General features: G+C 44.5%; 1 protein-coding gene across 2 annotated transcripts in view; it reads left to right on the forward strand.

Annotated features, from left to right (window-relative positions):
* usp2a (ubiquitin specific peptidase 2a) overlaps nt 1-5,489 on the forward strand; it is a 164,314-nt gene extending 158,825 nt beyond the window's left edge. For both annotated transcript variants that reach the window (XM_084332347.1, XM_084332348.1), the window contains 3 exons: nt 2,539-2,643; nt 4,201-4,321; nt 5,261-5,489. In XM_084332347.1, coding sequence (XP_084188473.1) covers nt 2,539-2,643; nt 4,201-4,321; nt 5,261-5,345 — 311 coding nt within the window. In that variant the 3' untranslated portion in view covers nt 5,346-5,489. The remainder of the gene's footprint in view (nt 1-2,538; nt 2,644-4,200; nt 4,322-5,260) is intronic.
* Nucleotides 5,490-13,053: the final 7,564 nt, after the last annotated feature.

The raw sequence follows: 13,053 nt of genomic DNA on the forward strand, positions 1-13,053 counted from the left end.
TTGCCCTTTGACTGTTCCACTGACCTCAAGCGCTTCTCAGAGGCTCGCAGAACCAGGGTTAGGGTTAGGATTCATGTATCCAGCCCATCAGAGGCTCGCAGAACCAGGCTTAGGGTTAGGATTCATGTATCCAGAGTAGAGGCTCGCAGAACCAGGGTTAGGGTTAGGATTCATGTATCCAGCCCATCAGAGGCTCGCAGAACCAGGCTTAGGGTTAGGATTCATGTATCCAGAGTAGAGGCTCGCAGAACCAGGATTAGGGTTAGGATTCATGTAGCCAGCCCATCAGAGGCTCGCAGAACCAGGCTTAGGGTTAGGATTCATGTATCCAGAGTAGAGGCTCACAGAACCAGGGTTAGGGTTAGGATTCATGTAGCCAGCCCATCAGAGGCTCGCAGAACCAGGCTTAGGGTTAGGATTCATGTATCCAGCCCATCAGAGGCTCGCAGAACCAGGGTTAGGGTTAGGATTCATGTATCCAGCCCATTTTTGGTAATCTATAGCAACTAAACTATCAAGCATCTGTAATATGTGACACATTTTGAGATGTATACACCAATGGAAAGAGGCGAATGTTAGCTTTCCAATGATACAAATATGCACGTGCATGTTCATTCATACACGTGCATGTGCATACACATGCATATTATGTGTATTCGCACACCTATATGTATTATGCTTACACGTGGCTATAGATTCCTTGTACTGTATGTATTTATGATACAGATGTGTGTGTGTCATATACACAGATACAGTAGAGATACTGTAATATAAATAAATTACAACATTAAGTAACATCTCTAATAAAGATGACAGGTGACAAACAAATTTTTTGGCTCAAGTGAAAGTAAAGTGGTAAAGGTAGAACCATTTGCATGTTCTTGGTATCTAGGGAATCTATGGATCTCAGGGAATGTATTCCCAGTGTCAGAAATATTATGTCTGTTACTAGGCTTGAGTAAATTGTGATGAAACAAAGGATAATATAAATTATGATTTTTCACAATAACACCATGCTAAAAATGACCAGACATGAAAAACGGCCACTGAGCTCGTTCAGCACCTTCGTGAGATCAATTGTACAAAATATCTAAGCAAATGAATAAAGGGAAGATGATTAAACAGAAGGTTTTGTAGATACAGTACTGAATTCTGCCATCTGGACACACTGTATTATAGAATATAGAATACCAGGCCTATAAATGACCTTATTATAGCCATGTTGCATATCTATGGATCAGGCCAAATCTACTCTTTCCAATGGTAGAGTTAAATCTGGATTTAGTATCACAAGAACCGTGAATGAAATCTGCAAATAATAAAGTTAATTATGGACATTGCTCCGCCATTTTGGATCGGTTTTTCAACTTGGATTGTTGCTAAACGTTTACAGAAGGTAGACACAATAACTGCGCTCCAATATATGCCAATAATGGTCAGTTTTGTGATAGATAATCCAGAGAAAAATATATATATATGGCGTCGCAGGGATTTATAGCGTCGATAATCACCTGTAAACAAATACATTTCAGAACCATCTCTCATTTCTACGCTTCAAAATGATATTTCCCAGTCTAAATAAGAGATAATTCATACATATTATGAAAGCCAAGGTGTTGTTTTATTAGAATCTGTTAAAAGCCCAAAACTGACACAAATCCATCATTTGAGATAAAAAGGCATTCCTATGTAGAATTGCCATTGTGACTTCCAACTGATTCTGTGAGAGCATGTCACATATATCAATTCCACTCACGGCAGCAACATTACTTCTAAATGATATATCTTTATTACCAACATCCATACAACAGAAAATAATTATTCTGTCAGGCGTTACAGCAGCCAGAAGACGTATCGCTATGAGATGGAAAGAACCCGAGAATCTGGTCCCTGACATTGCCTGACGTTATGTATTTGGAGATATCGACTGCTCGGGTAGTTGGGGTGGGACAGGGTTAAGGTTAGGTAGTTGGGGTGGGACAGGGTTAGGGTTAGGTGGTTGGGGTGGGACAGGGTTAGGGTTAGGTGGTTGGGGTGGGACAGGGTTAGGGTTAGGGTTAGGTGGTTGGGGTGGGACAGGGTTAGGGTTAGGTAGTGGTGGAGTGGGGGTGGGGTGTTGGTCCTGGGGGGGGGGGGGGTTTGTCTAATGTCCTTTGTGTTTGTGGTGTGTTTTTTGTTTTTATTTCTATTTGGTATATTTGTATTTTGTATTTATTAGTTAAGTTTAGATCTGTATTTATTATTTCTTATTGTTTTGTCATTATTATTATTATTATTATTATTATTATTATTATTATTATTATTATTATTATTATTATTATTATTATTATTATTATTATTATTATTATTATTATTATTATTATTATTATTATTATTATTATTGTTGTTACTGTTGATGTTGATATTATGTTGTTTTTTGTTGTTGTTTTTAAACATTTTAAATAAAACATTTGATCAAAAGGATTAATGTATTAAACATGGGTTTAATGTATTGAATGGTAAATTAATGTGTTGACCTTAACGGTCCCTCGTGTCCAGACCTGAAGCGCTTCTCAGAGGCTCGCAGAACCAGCAAACTGTCCACGTTCGTCAACTTCCCCCTGAAAGACCTTGATCTGCGGGAGTTTGCTTCGGGAAACAGCAGTGAGTCTTGATGTATTGATGTATTGATGTATTAATGTACTGATGTACTGATGTACTGAGTCTTGATGTAGAATGTCTGAAGAATGTCTGCTATTGACAGGCCTGCACTCTATTTACTGTGAGCTGTGAATTCAATCTCCTTAATTACTTGATAGTAGCAATGGTGGAAGAGGTACACAGTTCCTTAATTAAGTCAAAGAAGAAATACCCAGATAAATTAGTACTCTGGTAAAAGTAAACATCCTCCATTCTAATTCTACTAAAAGTATAGAAGTATTTGCTATTGAATTTACTACATGACGTTTGTGTATTCCAGTCCTTGGGAGCATTCAAGCCTTGATAAATTGACCTCTGAAGGTTATGTTAAAGTGGTCTGTGGTCCAGTTATGCTGCTCTGATTAAAGGTTATGTTAAAGTGGTATGTGGTCCAGTTGTGCTGCTCTGATTAAAGGTGATGTTAAAGTGGTATGTGGTCCAGTTTTGCTGCGCTGATTAAAGGTCATGTTAAAGTGGTATGTGGTCCAGTTATGCTGCTCTGATTAAAGGTGATGTTAAAGTGGTATGTGGTCCAGTTTTTCTGCTCTGATTAAAGGTCATGTTAAAGTGGTATGTGGTCCAGTTATGCTGTTCTGATTAAATGTTATGTTAAAGTGGTATCTGGTCCAGTTATGCTGCTCTGATTAAAGGTGATGTTAAAGTGGTATGTGGTCCAGTTATGCTGCTCTGATTAAAGGTCATGTTAAAGTGGTATGTGGTCCAGTTATGCTGCTCTGGTTGTTAAAGTGGTTTGTGGTCTACTTATGCTGCTGTGATTAAAGGTTATGTTAAAGTGGTCTGTGGTCCAGTTATGCTGCTCTGATTAAAGGTTATGTTAAAGTGGTATGTGGTCCAGTTGTGCTGCTCTGATTAAAGGTCATGTTAAAGTGGTATGTGGTCCAGTTATGCTGCTCTGATTAAAGGTCATGTTAAAGTGGTATGTGGTCCAGTTATGCTGCTCTGATTAAAGGCCATGTTAAAGTGGTATGTGGTCCAGTTATGCTGTTCTGATTAAATGTTATGTTAAAGTGGTATGTGGTCCAGTTATGCTGCTCTGGTTGTTAAAGTGGTTTGTGGTCTACTTATGCTGCTGTGATTAAAGGTTATGTTAAAGTGGTTTGCGGTCCAGTTATGCTGCTCTGATTACATCGTCTTGAAGTTGACTTCAAATGTGAAAGTACATCATATTCATATTTTTTTAAATTTTTGCCATGTTTACTATGTAAAATATTTTTCTTCAAAGTAACTAATAACTGATGGGTTCAAATAAATGTAGTGGAGTAAAAAGTACAATACTTCCTTTGAAATGTAGTGGAGTAAAAGTATAAAGTTCCCTAAAATTAAAATACTCACGTAAAGTACAAGTAGCTTGCAATTGTACTTAAGTACAGTACTTGAGTAAAAATACTTAATTCCTTTCCACCACTGGATAGTAGGGTCATGTAAATTGGGTCACAATGGTGTCGATAGTACAGTTTTAAAAGTACAGGGAGCTCACTTCTGTGTTTCTCCTTTCCCCAGTAAATGCAGTATACAACCTGTATGCAGTGTCCAACCACTCGGGCACTACCATGGGCGGCCACTACACAGCCTACTGTCGCAACCCCACCTCGGGAGAATGGTACACCTTTAATGACTCCAGGTACACTTCATAAAATCAATCTGTCATTATATCAGTCATCATACCTCTGTTCATCATGTTCATCATACCCCAAATTGCAGTTTTGAACTGTTTTAAATGTATTAGAGTATGTGCTGCAGAGAGGGCCTGCCCCCCACGTTGTATTATACAGAACATCTTGTACAGGGTTAGGGTTAGGGTTGTATTATACAGAACATCTTGTACAGGGTTAGGGTTAGGGTTGTATTATACAGAACATCTTGTACAGGGTTAGGGTTGTATTATACAGAACATCTTGTACAGGGTTAGGGTTGTATTATACAGAACATCTTGTACAGGGTTAGGGTTGTATTATACAGAACATCTTGTACAGGGTTAGGGTTGTATTATACAGAACATCTTGTACAGGGTTAGGGTTGTATTATACAGAACATCTTGTACAGGGTTAGGGTTGTATTATACAGAACATATTGTACAGGGTTAGGGTTGTATTATACAGAACATCTTGTACAGGGTTAGGGTTAGGGTTGTATTATACAGAACATCTTGTACAGGGTTAGGGTTGTATTATACAGAACATCTTGTACAGGGTTAGGGTTGTATTATACAGAACATCTTGTACAGGGTTAGGGTTGTATTATACAGAACATCTTGTACAGGGTTAGGGTTAGCTCTAGTGTTCAGTCAATCTATTTCTACTGTTAAAAATGTAATGAAGTTAACTTTGGCTGCTAGGATTTGAAACTGACAGGTGGGATTCTGATTCTGGTTGATGGAAGAGTAAGTTTCATGTCCTGAGTATTATTAATTATTAATGATCAATTATCATTCTCTCCCTCTCTCTCTGACTGTCTCTCTCTCCCTGTCTCTCCCTCTCTGTCTCTCCCTCTCCCTCTCTCTCCCCCTCCCTCTCTCTCCCCCTCCCTCTCTCTCCCTCTCTCTCTCCCCCCCTCTCTCCAGAGTAACGCCAATGTCCTCCAGCCAAGTGCGCAGCAGTGATGCCTACGTGTTGTTCTATGAGCTAAACTCCTCCTCGCGGATGTGAGCCTCTGGAAGACAGCAGGACCGCCCCAACGGGATGAGGAGGGAGGGATGAGAGAACCAGGCACACACACACACCCTGGAGGAGGGAGGGATGAGAGAACCAGACACACACACACACCCTGGAGGAGGGAGGGATGAGAGAACCAGGCACACACACACACCCTGGAGGAGGGAGGGATGAGAGAACCAGGCACACACACACACCCTGGAGGAGGGAGGGATGAGAGAACCAGGCACACACACACACCCTGGAGGAGGGAGGGATGAGAGAACCAGACACACACACACACACCCTGGAGGCTGCTAACTCCACAAGCCCCACCATCCAACCTGGAGGCTGCTTCTAGCCCCACCATCCAACCTGGAGGCTGCTTCTAGCCCCACCATCCAACCTGGAGGCTGCTTCTAGCCCCACCATCCAACCTGGAGGCTGCTTCTAGCCCCACCATCCAACCTGGAGGCTGCTTCTAGCCCCACCATCCAACCTGGAGGCTGCTTCTAGCCCCACCATCCAACCTGGACCTTCAGATGAAAGAGAAAGAGGGAGATGCTGTTGAAGCAACACTCTGGAAACAACAGGAACCTGGTTAAACCAGACCCACCTCCTATCTCTCTCTCTCTCTCTCTCTCTCTCTCTCTCTCTCTCTCTCTCTCTCTCTCTCTCTCTCTCTCTCTCTCTCTCTCTCTCTCTCTCTGTGTATCTCATTATCTCTCTCTCTAGTTTCTTCTGTGGAGGTGGCTAGATATGTTTACCTGTGTGTGTGTTTGCGTGAGGAAGGGTAAAACAGGGGAGCCTCTCCCAGCAATAATACCATCTGACTGACCTACAGACAGACAGACAGACAGACAGACATACCCTCTCTATGCACTGCAACCCAATTTCTTCTTATTCTTCTTCACCTTCTCGTCAAAAAAACTAAAAGATTTTAAAAAATACTATTTTTGACTTTTGTTTTGTTTTGTTTTGGATTTATTTGTTCTTGTTTTTTTGTACATATATATTACCCCAGCACCATCATCTTCATAATCATAATCATCATCATCATCTTCATCATCATCATCATCATCATCATCTTGATGGGACTGTGGATGGACTGTGTTGAGTTGGCGCCCTCTCTTGGGGTAACAGAGTATGACGCCTTGCTAGTCTCTACCACAGTACTACACTCCTCACTCTCTCTCTCTCTCTCTCACTCTCTCTCTCACTCTCTCTCTCTCTCACTCACTCTCTCACTCTCTCACTCTCTCTCACTCACTCTCTCTCTCTCTCTCACTCACTCTCTCTCTCTCTCTCTCAGGGGCAGTGGTGCTGTGAGTGTTCCATGTTTTTAGAGGATGCCCTCTAACATCTGTTTTATTTAATTCTTGTCTCCCCCTCCCTGAGTTCTTGTCTCCCCCTCCCTGAGTTCTTGTCTCCCCCTCCCTGAGTTCTTGTCTCCCCCTCCCTGAGTTTTTGTCTCCCCCTCCCTGTGTTCTTGTCTCCCCCTCCCTGAGTTCTTGTCTCCCCCTCCCTGTGTTCTTGTCTCCCCCTCCCTGAGTTCTTGTCTCCCTGAGTTCTTGTCTCCCCCTCCCTGAGTTCTTGTCACCCCCTCCCTGAGTTTTTGTCTCCCCCTCCCTGTGTTCTTGTCTCCCCCTCCCTGAGTTCTTGTCTCCCCCTCCCTGTGTTCTTGTCTCCCCCTCCCTGAGTTCTTGTCTCCCCCTCCCTGTGTTCTTGTCTCCCCCTCCCTGTGTCTCCCCCTCCCTCCCTGTGTCTCCCCCTCCCTCCCTGTGTCTCCCCCTCCCTGTGTCTCTCCCTCCCTGTGTCTCCCCCTCCCTGTGTCTCCCCTCCCTCCCTGTGTCTCCCCCTCCCTGTGTCTCCCCCTCCCTGTGTCTCCCCCTCCCTCCCTGTGTCTCCCCCTCCCTGTGTCTCCCCCTCCCTGTGTCTCCCCTCCCTCCCTGTGTCTCCCCCCCCTGTGTCTCCCCCTCCCTGAGTTCTTGTCTCCCCCTCCCTGAGTTTTTGTCTCCCCCTCCCTGTGTTCTTGTCTCCCCCTCCCTGAGTTCTTGTCTCCCCCTCCCTGTGTTCTTGTCTCCCCCTCCCTGAGTTCTTGTCTCCCCCTCCCTGAGTTCTTGTCTCCCCCTCCCTGAGTTCTTGTCACCCCCTCCCTGTGTTCTTGTCTCCCCCTCCCTGTGTTCTTGTCTCCCCCTCCCTGAGTTCTTGTCTCCCCCTCCCTGTGTTCTTGTCTCCCCCTCCCTGAGTTCTTGTCTCCCCCTCCCTGTGTTCTTGTCTCCCCCTCCCTGTGTCTCCCCCTCCCTGTGTCTCCCCCTCCCTCCCTGTGTCTCCCCCTCCCTCCCTGTGTCTCCCCCTCCCTCCCTGTGTCTCCCCCTCCCTGTGTCTCTCCCTCCCTGTGTCTCCCCCTCCCTGTGTCTCCCCTCCCTCCCTGTGTCTCCCCCTCCCTGTGTCTCCCCCTCCCTGTGTCTCCCCCTCCCTCCCTGTGTCTCCCCCTCCCTGTGTCTCCCCCTCCCTGTGTCTCCCCTCCCTCCCTGTGTCTCCCCCCCTGTGTCTCCCCCTCCCTGTGTCTCCCCCTCCCTCCCTGTGTCTCCCCCTCCCTGTGTGGCTGCTACTGAAGTTTTGAAAGTGCTGTGAATGAACGGACGCTCCAGGACGAAACGAGGATAACTAATAATCGATAATATTGGTAACAATCCTTGTCAGTAAAAAAAGGAAAAGAAAAACAAAGCGGGGTCTTTTTCTTCCTCTCTGTTTCATGAACAACATGGAAAGAATGTTTTAAAGACAAAAAAACACTATATCTGTATATTTTTATATTCTGATGCAATATAGAGAATGTACTATTCAGTGGTGCTGAAAATGACCCGTAACTGTTTTCAGTTGTTAATTTCACAGGTTTCAAGAGAGAGAAAAAAAGGCTGTTATTTATGCTTACAGTTGATTATGTGATGAGTCACACTTTTTAACAGTCAAACACATGAGTATATGAATAAAGAAATTCTATAAAACCGTGCTTTTACTTCTACCCTGTGTTGTCTTTAACTCAATGGATGCCATACCCGAATAAAGTCGGGTTAACTCGCCGGCGCTTGTGCGCCAAACCCGAGAAAAGTCGGGTTTTCATCGTTATTTCTTTTATTCGATATTTCCATTCATTATCCATCCAGGTGTTATCATAGGGAATGAGTCTGATATCCCAAAAGTGCAATACCGGCCGCATCCTACCAGGCGGCGGTATCGAGCACCTTTTGGGCTGTGCGTCGATTATATGCATGCATTAAAGCATTCCGTCTCCAGACGGATTTCCGTCAATTTGATTGGGGAGATCCGTCCATTTGATTCGCAGTCTGACGGAAGTATTTGCATGATTTGTAGATGCATACAGATTGAAACAAAATTGAGCCAATCAGAGGCGCCAAATATGGAAAAGGGCTTTTTTTTCCTATCGCGCCAAGCAGTCATCATCACTCAGCGACTCGAGAGACAGGTCGCCTTTTTTGCAGCCTCACGCGTCAACTGCTTGTTTACCAACGTCACAGCCACCACGCTGCTTGCACTCGCTGCTATATACCGATTAGCTAACGTTAGCTTAATAGCGTCTGTTAAATGGAAGGAGTAAGCCGGCCACTAAAAAGAGAACCCACCGCGGGGTTCTCAGATGAAAATGATCAGCGGGACCACCTAACAAAAAGTTTCGAGAGGAGAGGACGTTTGAAGAGACTGGCTAGGCAGCGCTACTGGGGGCTGTAGTGGTGAGTTAACTTGTTCCGTGTGCCGCAACGATGTCAAAAAGAAAAACAGAAACAACACGTTTGTCATTGTCGTGTTACTTCACAGTACAATATGTGAGTCCCCTGCTGTGGTTGTGAGTATACGTTTATTAGCTTAACTCCGTAGCAACATCACACAGGTGTATCTGTAGTCAGTCTCCTCCCCACCGTATATATTCTCTCTGTCAGGATCTATGGGTAACATTACTGTATATTTGCATATCGTATATGTCACAAATGTAACAGTACTATATACCTGTAGTATGTCCCTATGCCATAAATGTCATGATGTCAATGTCATGCATGTCATAAATGTCACTGAATTGAAAATGGGGGACCCTGATGATGTAAACAAGACAAACGTCTTTCTCTGGTCTGCATCCCCTTAACAATTGTGTGTATTGAGCCATACTGTATTGTACCCATTCTGCAATCGGTTAAATATTGATTGATTGTTATAACGGATTGCAGAATGGGTACAATACAGTACAGCTCAATACACACAATTGTCAAGGGGTTGCAGACCAGAGAAAGACTTTCCTCTTTACATCAGGGTCCCCCATTTTCAATTCATCATAACATATATGACATACATGACATACAGATAGATAATACTGCTACATCTATACATTTATGACGTACCAGATTTACACAGTATTGTTTGTGATACAATAAGAGTCTAAAAAAGAGAGCATATACATTTGACGAAGAAACTACATTGGAGGAGGTTGGGTGGAGGGGGGGGGGACTGTACATTGGAGGTGGTTGGGGAGGGAAGGGTTGGGTAGGCGGGGTGGGGGGGTAACTGTACATTGGATTATCGACGAAACCGAAACAAGTAGGCTCCCTTAAAATGCCAACGCTATTAAAAAGAAATACAGTGGAGGTTAAAATAAGAATATGACTTGGCCTGAAAAAAATGTCAGTCAGGAGATTTTTTTTTGCTTTAATCCCTGATTATATGGGTCCGGGCGGACTCTTCCGTGTCGGGCAAGGGGAGCGGTTGTCCCGATCGGCTTGAGGAGCGTCAAATACTCCAGATGGATGATGTGTGGCGGATTATGTTGGCGACACGATCGACACAAATACTGGGACTCGCGATCAGATAATTGGAATATTCTTTTTGGGGCACATCCTAGTCAAGGTAAGGGCTATATGATATCAATCTTGCGTTGATTAAAGCATGCCTTCAATGCGATCCGAGTGTATGTGTGTAACGCTTGTCCATAATGTATTCCGTTTGTGACGATCAAAGCATCAAAAAATTTACAATTTTTTATTGTAGTGTGTGTAGGGACGGAACGCCAATGCATTTAGTATAATACACGTTGGGGGCTTTTACCAGCCTCCCATGAATTACTCTAGACCGCTCTAAAACCATGCTTATATTCACCATGGTATAAAACAGGAATGTATGTATGTATGAAAAAATTATTTCTTTTTCACATATTGAACGATAGATACTCGATGTATGGATACTCTATCCATAGCTATAATATATAATATAGTTATAGCTCTGCAAACACCGCCACGTTTTCCTATACTTTAGGACGCTGGCCTTTTAACCACACATTAGACATATCCCTCTGGCGCTGATCGAGTTAATGGCCAGTAGAATGTTCTTTTTTTTAATGGCCAGTAGAATTAGTTTTTTTGTGGTTTTCTTGTAATTGTTGCAAACTCACTGCCTTTTGGGGTTATACAGATTTAAGTCAGATAAGTGACCTTGACCTGCATATATGTAAATATTTTTTATTTGATCAAATCAAATTTATTTATAAGGCCCGACAACACATGTTAATGTCCCCATGGGCCGGACACATCTTCTTTAAACAAGTCAAGAAGAAACATCACAATAAGTCAAGAAACAAAACAAGAACACCATAAGGTGCAACAAATTTAAAATAAATGCAAAATAAATGAATGCAATGCGAACACTCCCAGACATACCCCACGCGAAGGTAAGGAAAAACTCACTAAAACCTAGCACTAGGAAAAAATTCACCACAGGCAATGTGGAGGAGAGAAGCCTTAGAAGGGCCAATTCAAGGGGGGATCTCCCTTCTTAGATGTCGGTGATAGTAATGTTGCAGACGGACAGTTGGTAAGCATGCACTCATGTGTGTAGTGAAACACAGATGAGTGCATGCGATAGCAACTGAACATTTAGAAACATTTAAGATAGAGCTGATAGCGATAGCAACTGAACATTTTGAAAGACTAAAGATAGAGCTGATAGCGGATCTATTTGAGGCACAGGGGCGGCGCAAAGAGGGTTGCGTCCTCCCCGTCTTAATCACGGGACGTTCAACACTCCGGTCATAACTCCGAGACAGTCGGAGACGGGGCGGCACAGAGAGGGTCGCAACCTCCCCGTCATCATCGCGGGATGTCCAGCACTCCGGTCATAACTCCGAGACAGCCGGAGACAGGGAGACAGGAGGGCACGCAGAGAGGGTCACATCCTCCCGGTCTTCATCACGGGACGTCCAGCACTCCGGTCAACATTACGAGACAGCCGGAGACAGGGAGACGGGAGGGCACGCAGAGAGGGTCACATCCTCCCGGTCTTCATCGCGGGATGTCCAGCACTCCGGTCATCACTACGAGACAGCCGGAGACAGGGAGACAGGAGGGCACGCAGAGAGGGTCACATCCTCCCGGTCTTCATCGCGGGATGTCCAGCACTCCGGTCATCACTACGAGACAGCCGGAGACAGGGAGACAGGAGGGCACGCAGAGAGGGTCACATCCTCCCGGTCTTCATCACGGGACGTCCGACACTCCGGTCATCACTACGAGACAGCCAGAGACAGGGAGACAGGAGGGCACGCAGAGAGGGTCACATCCTCCCGGTCTTCATCACGGGACGTCCGACACTCCGGTCATCACTACGAGACAGCCGGAGACAGGGAGACAGGAGGGCACGCAGAGAGGGTCACATCCTCCCGGTCTTCATCACGGGACGTCCGACACTCCGGTCATCACTCCGGGACAGCAACTCACAGGGAGACGGGACAGGCGTTAGACAGCTCGCGTGATTGTAATGGGCGGACATAGCAATAGATACAAGTGGTAAGCATATATGTGAATAGAATAGATATATGAAGTAAGCATATTAAGTGAATAGAATAGAAGTACTTAAGCCAGCAATGAAACCACGTTGACAGACCACAAACCACTTTGACAGACCACGGACAGAAGACGGTAAGAAGCTGATCCATGGCCTCGGTGGTAAATATAAAAACAAGAGTAAGTGTAAAGGCCGAATGAGTGTTTTTTGTTATAGATTATTATTATTATTATTAGTATTATTATCATTGTTATTATTATTTCCAATAGAAGGATATGATTTATGGGAATGTTATGATTATCTGTGTAACTGTGGACTCTGTTGTACTGTGGGCGGATCACCTGCACCTGTCAGGTGGGTCGGCCCACGGCGCGGCGGAGATCATTAAATGGGTGATAGGGATCAGCTGTGGGTTGGTAGCCGACGGGGAAAGCATATCATTTTCTGACCGCTTTAGGACGCTTAGGATCGTTTAGAACATTTTAGATAGGCTCTGAACCATTATAGGAAATAGGATCGCTTTGATCACCTCTCCCATGTAACCCATACATTTTCTAAATAAATCGGATAGCCACGTCGGTATCTGATAACGGAACTCAAGGTGTGGAGGTGATTATTTGGATGGAGCACGTACAGAATCACTCCCCGACTGCCACTGGAAGCGGACCCTGGCAGAGGCCGCTATATTAAGTCAGAAAATTTGCTTTTATTGAGGCCACCCAAGGAGAGGCGAGCTTCAATAAAGTGAAAGAGGACTCGCGCAGATTATTGTTAGCGACCCAAGCTGAGGCGCGCGTCAATAAGTGACAACTGACGCGTCAAAGACTGACAACGATCCAGCATTGTTGAGAGAGAGGACCAGAACAAGGAAACTGGT

This window comes from Notolepis coatsorum (assembly GCF_963971535.1).
Source record: "Notolepis coatsorum genome assembly, chromosome: 1".
In the NCBI taxonomy this organism is placed as follows: domain Eukaryota; kingdom Metazoa; phylum Chordata; class Actinopteri; order Aulopiformes; family Paralepididae; genus Notolepis; species Notolepis coatsorum.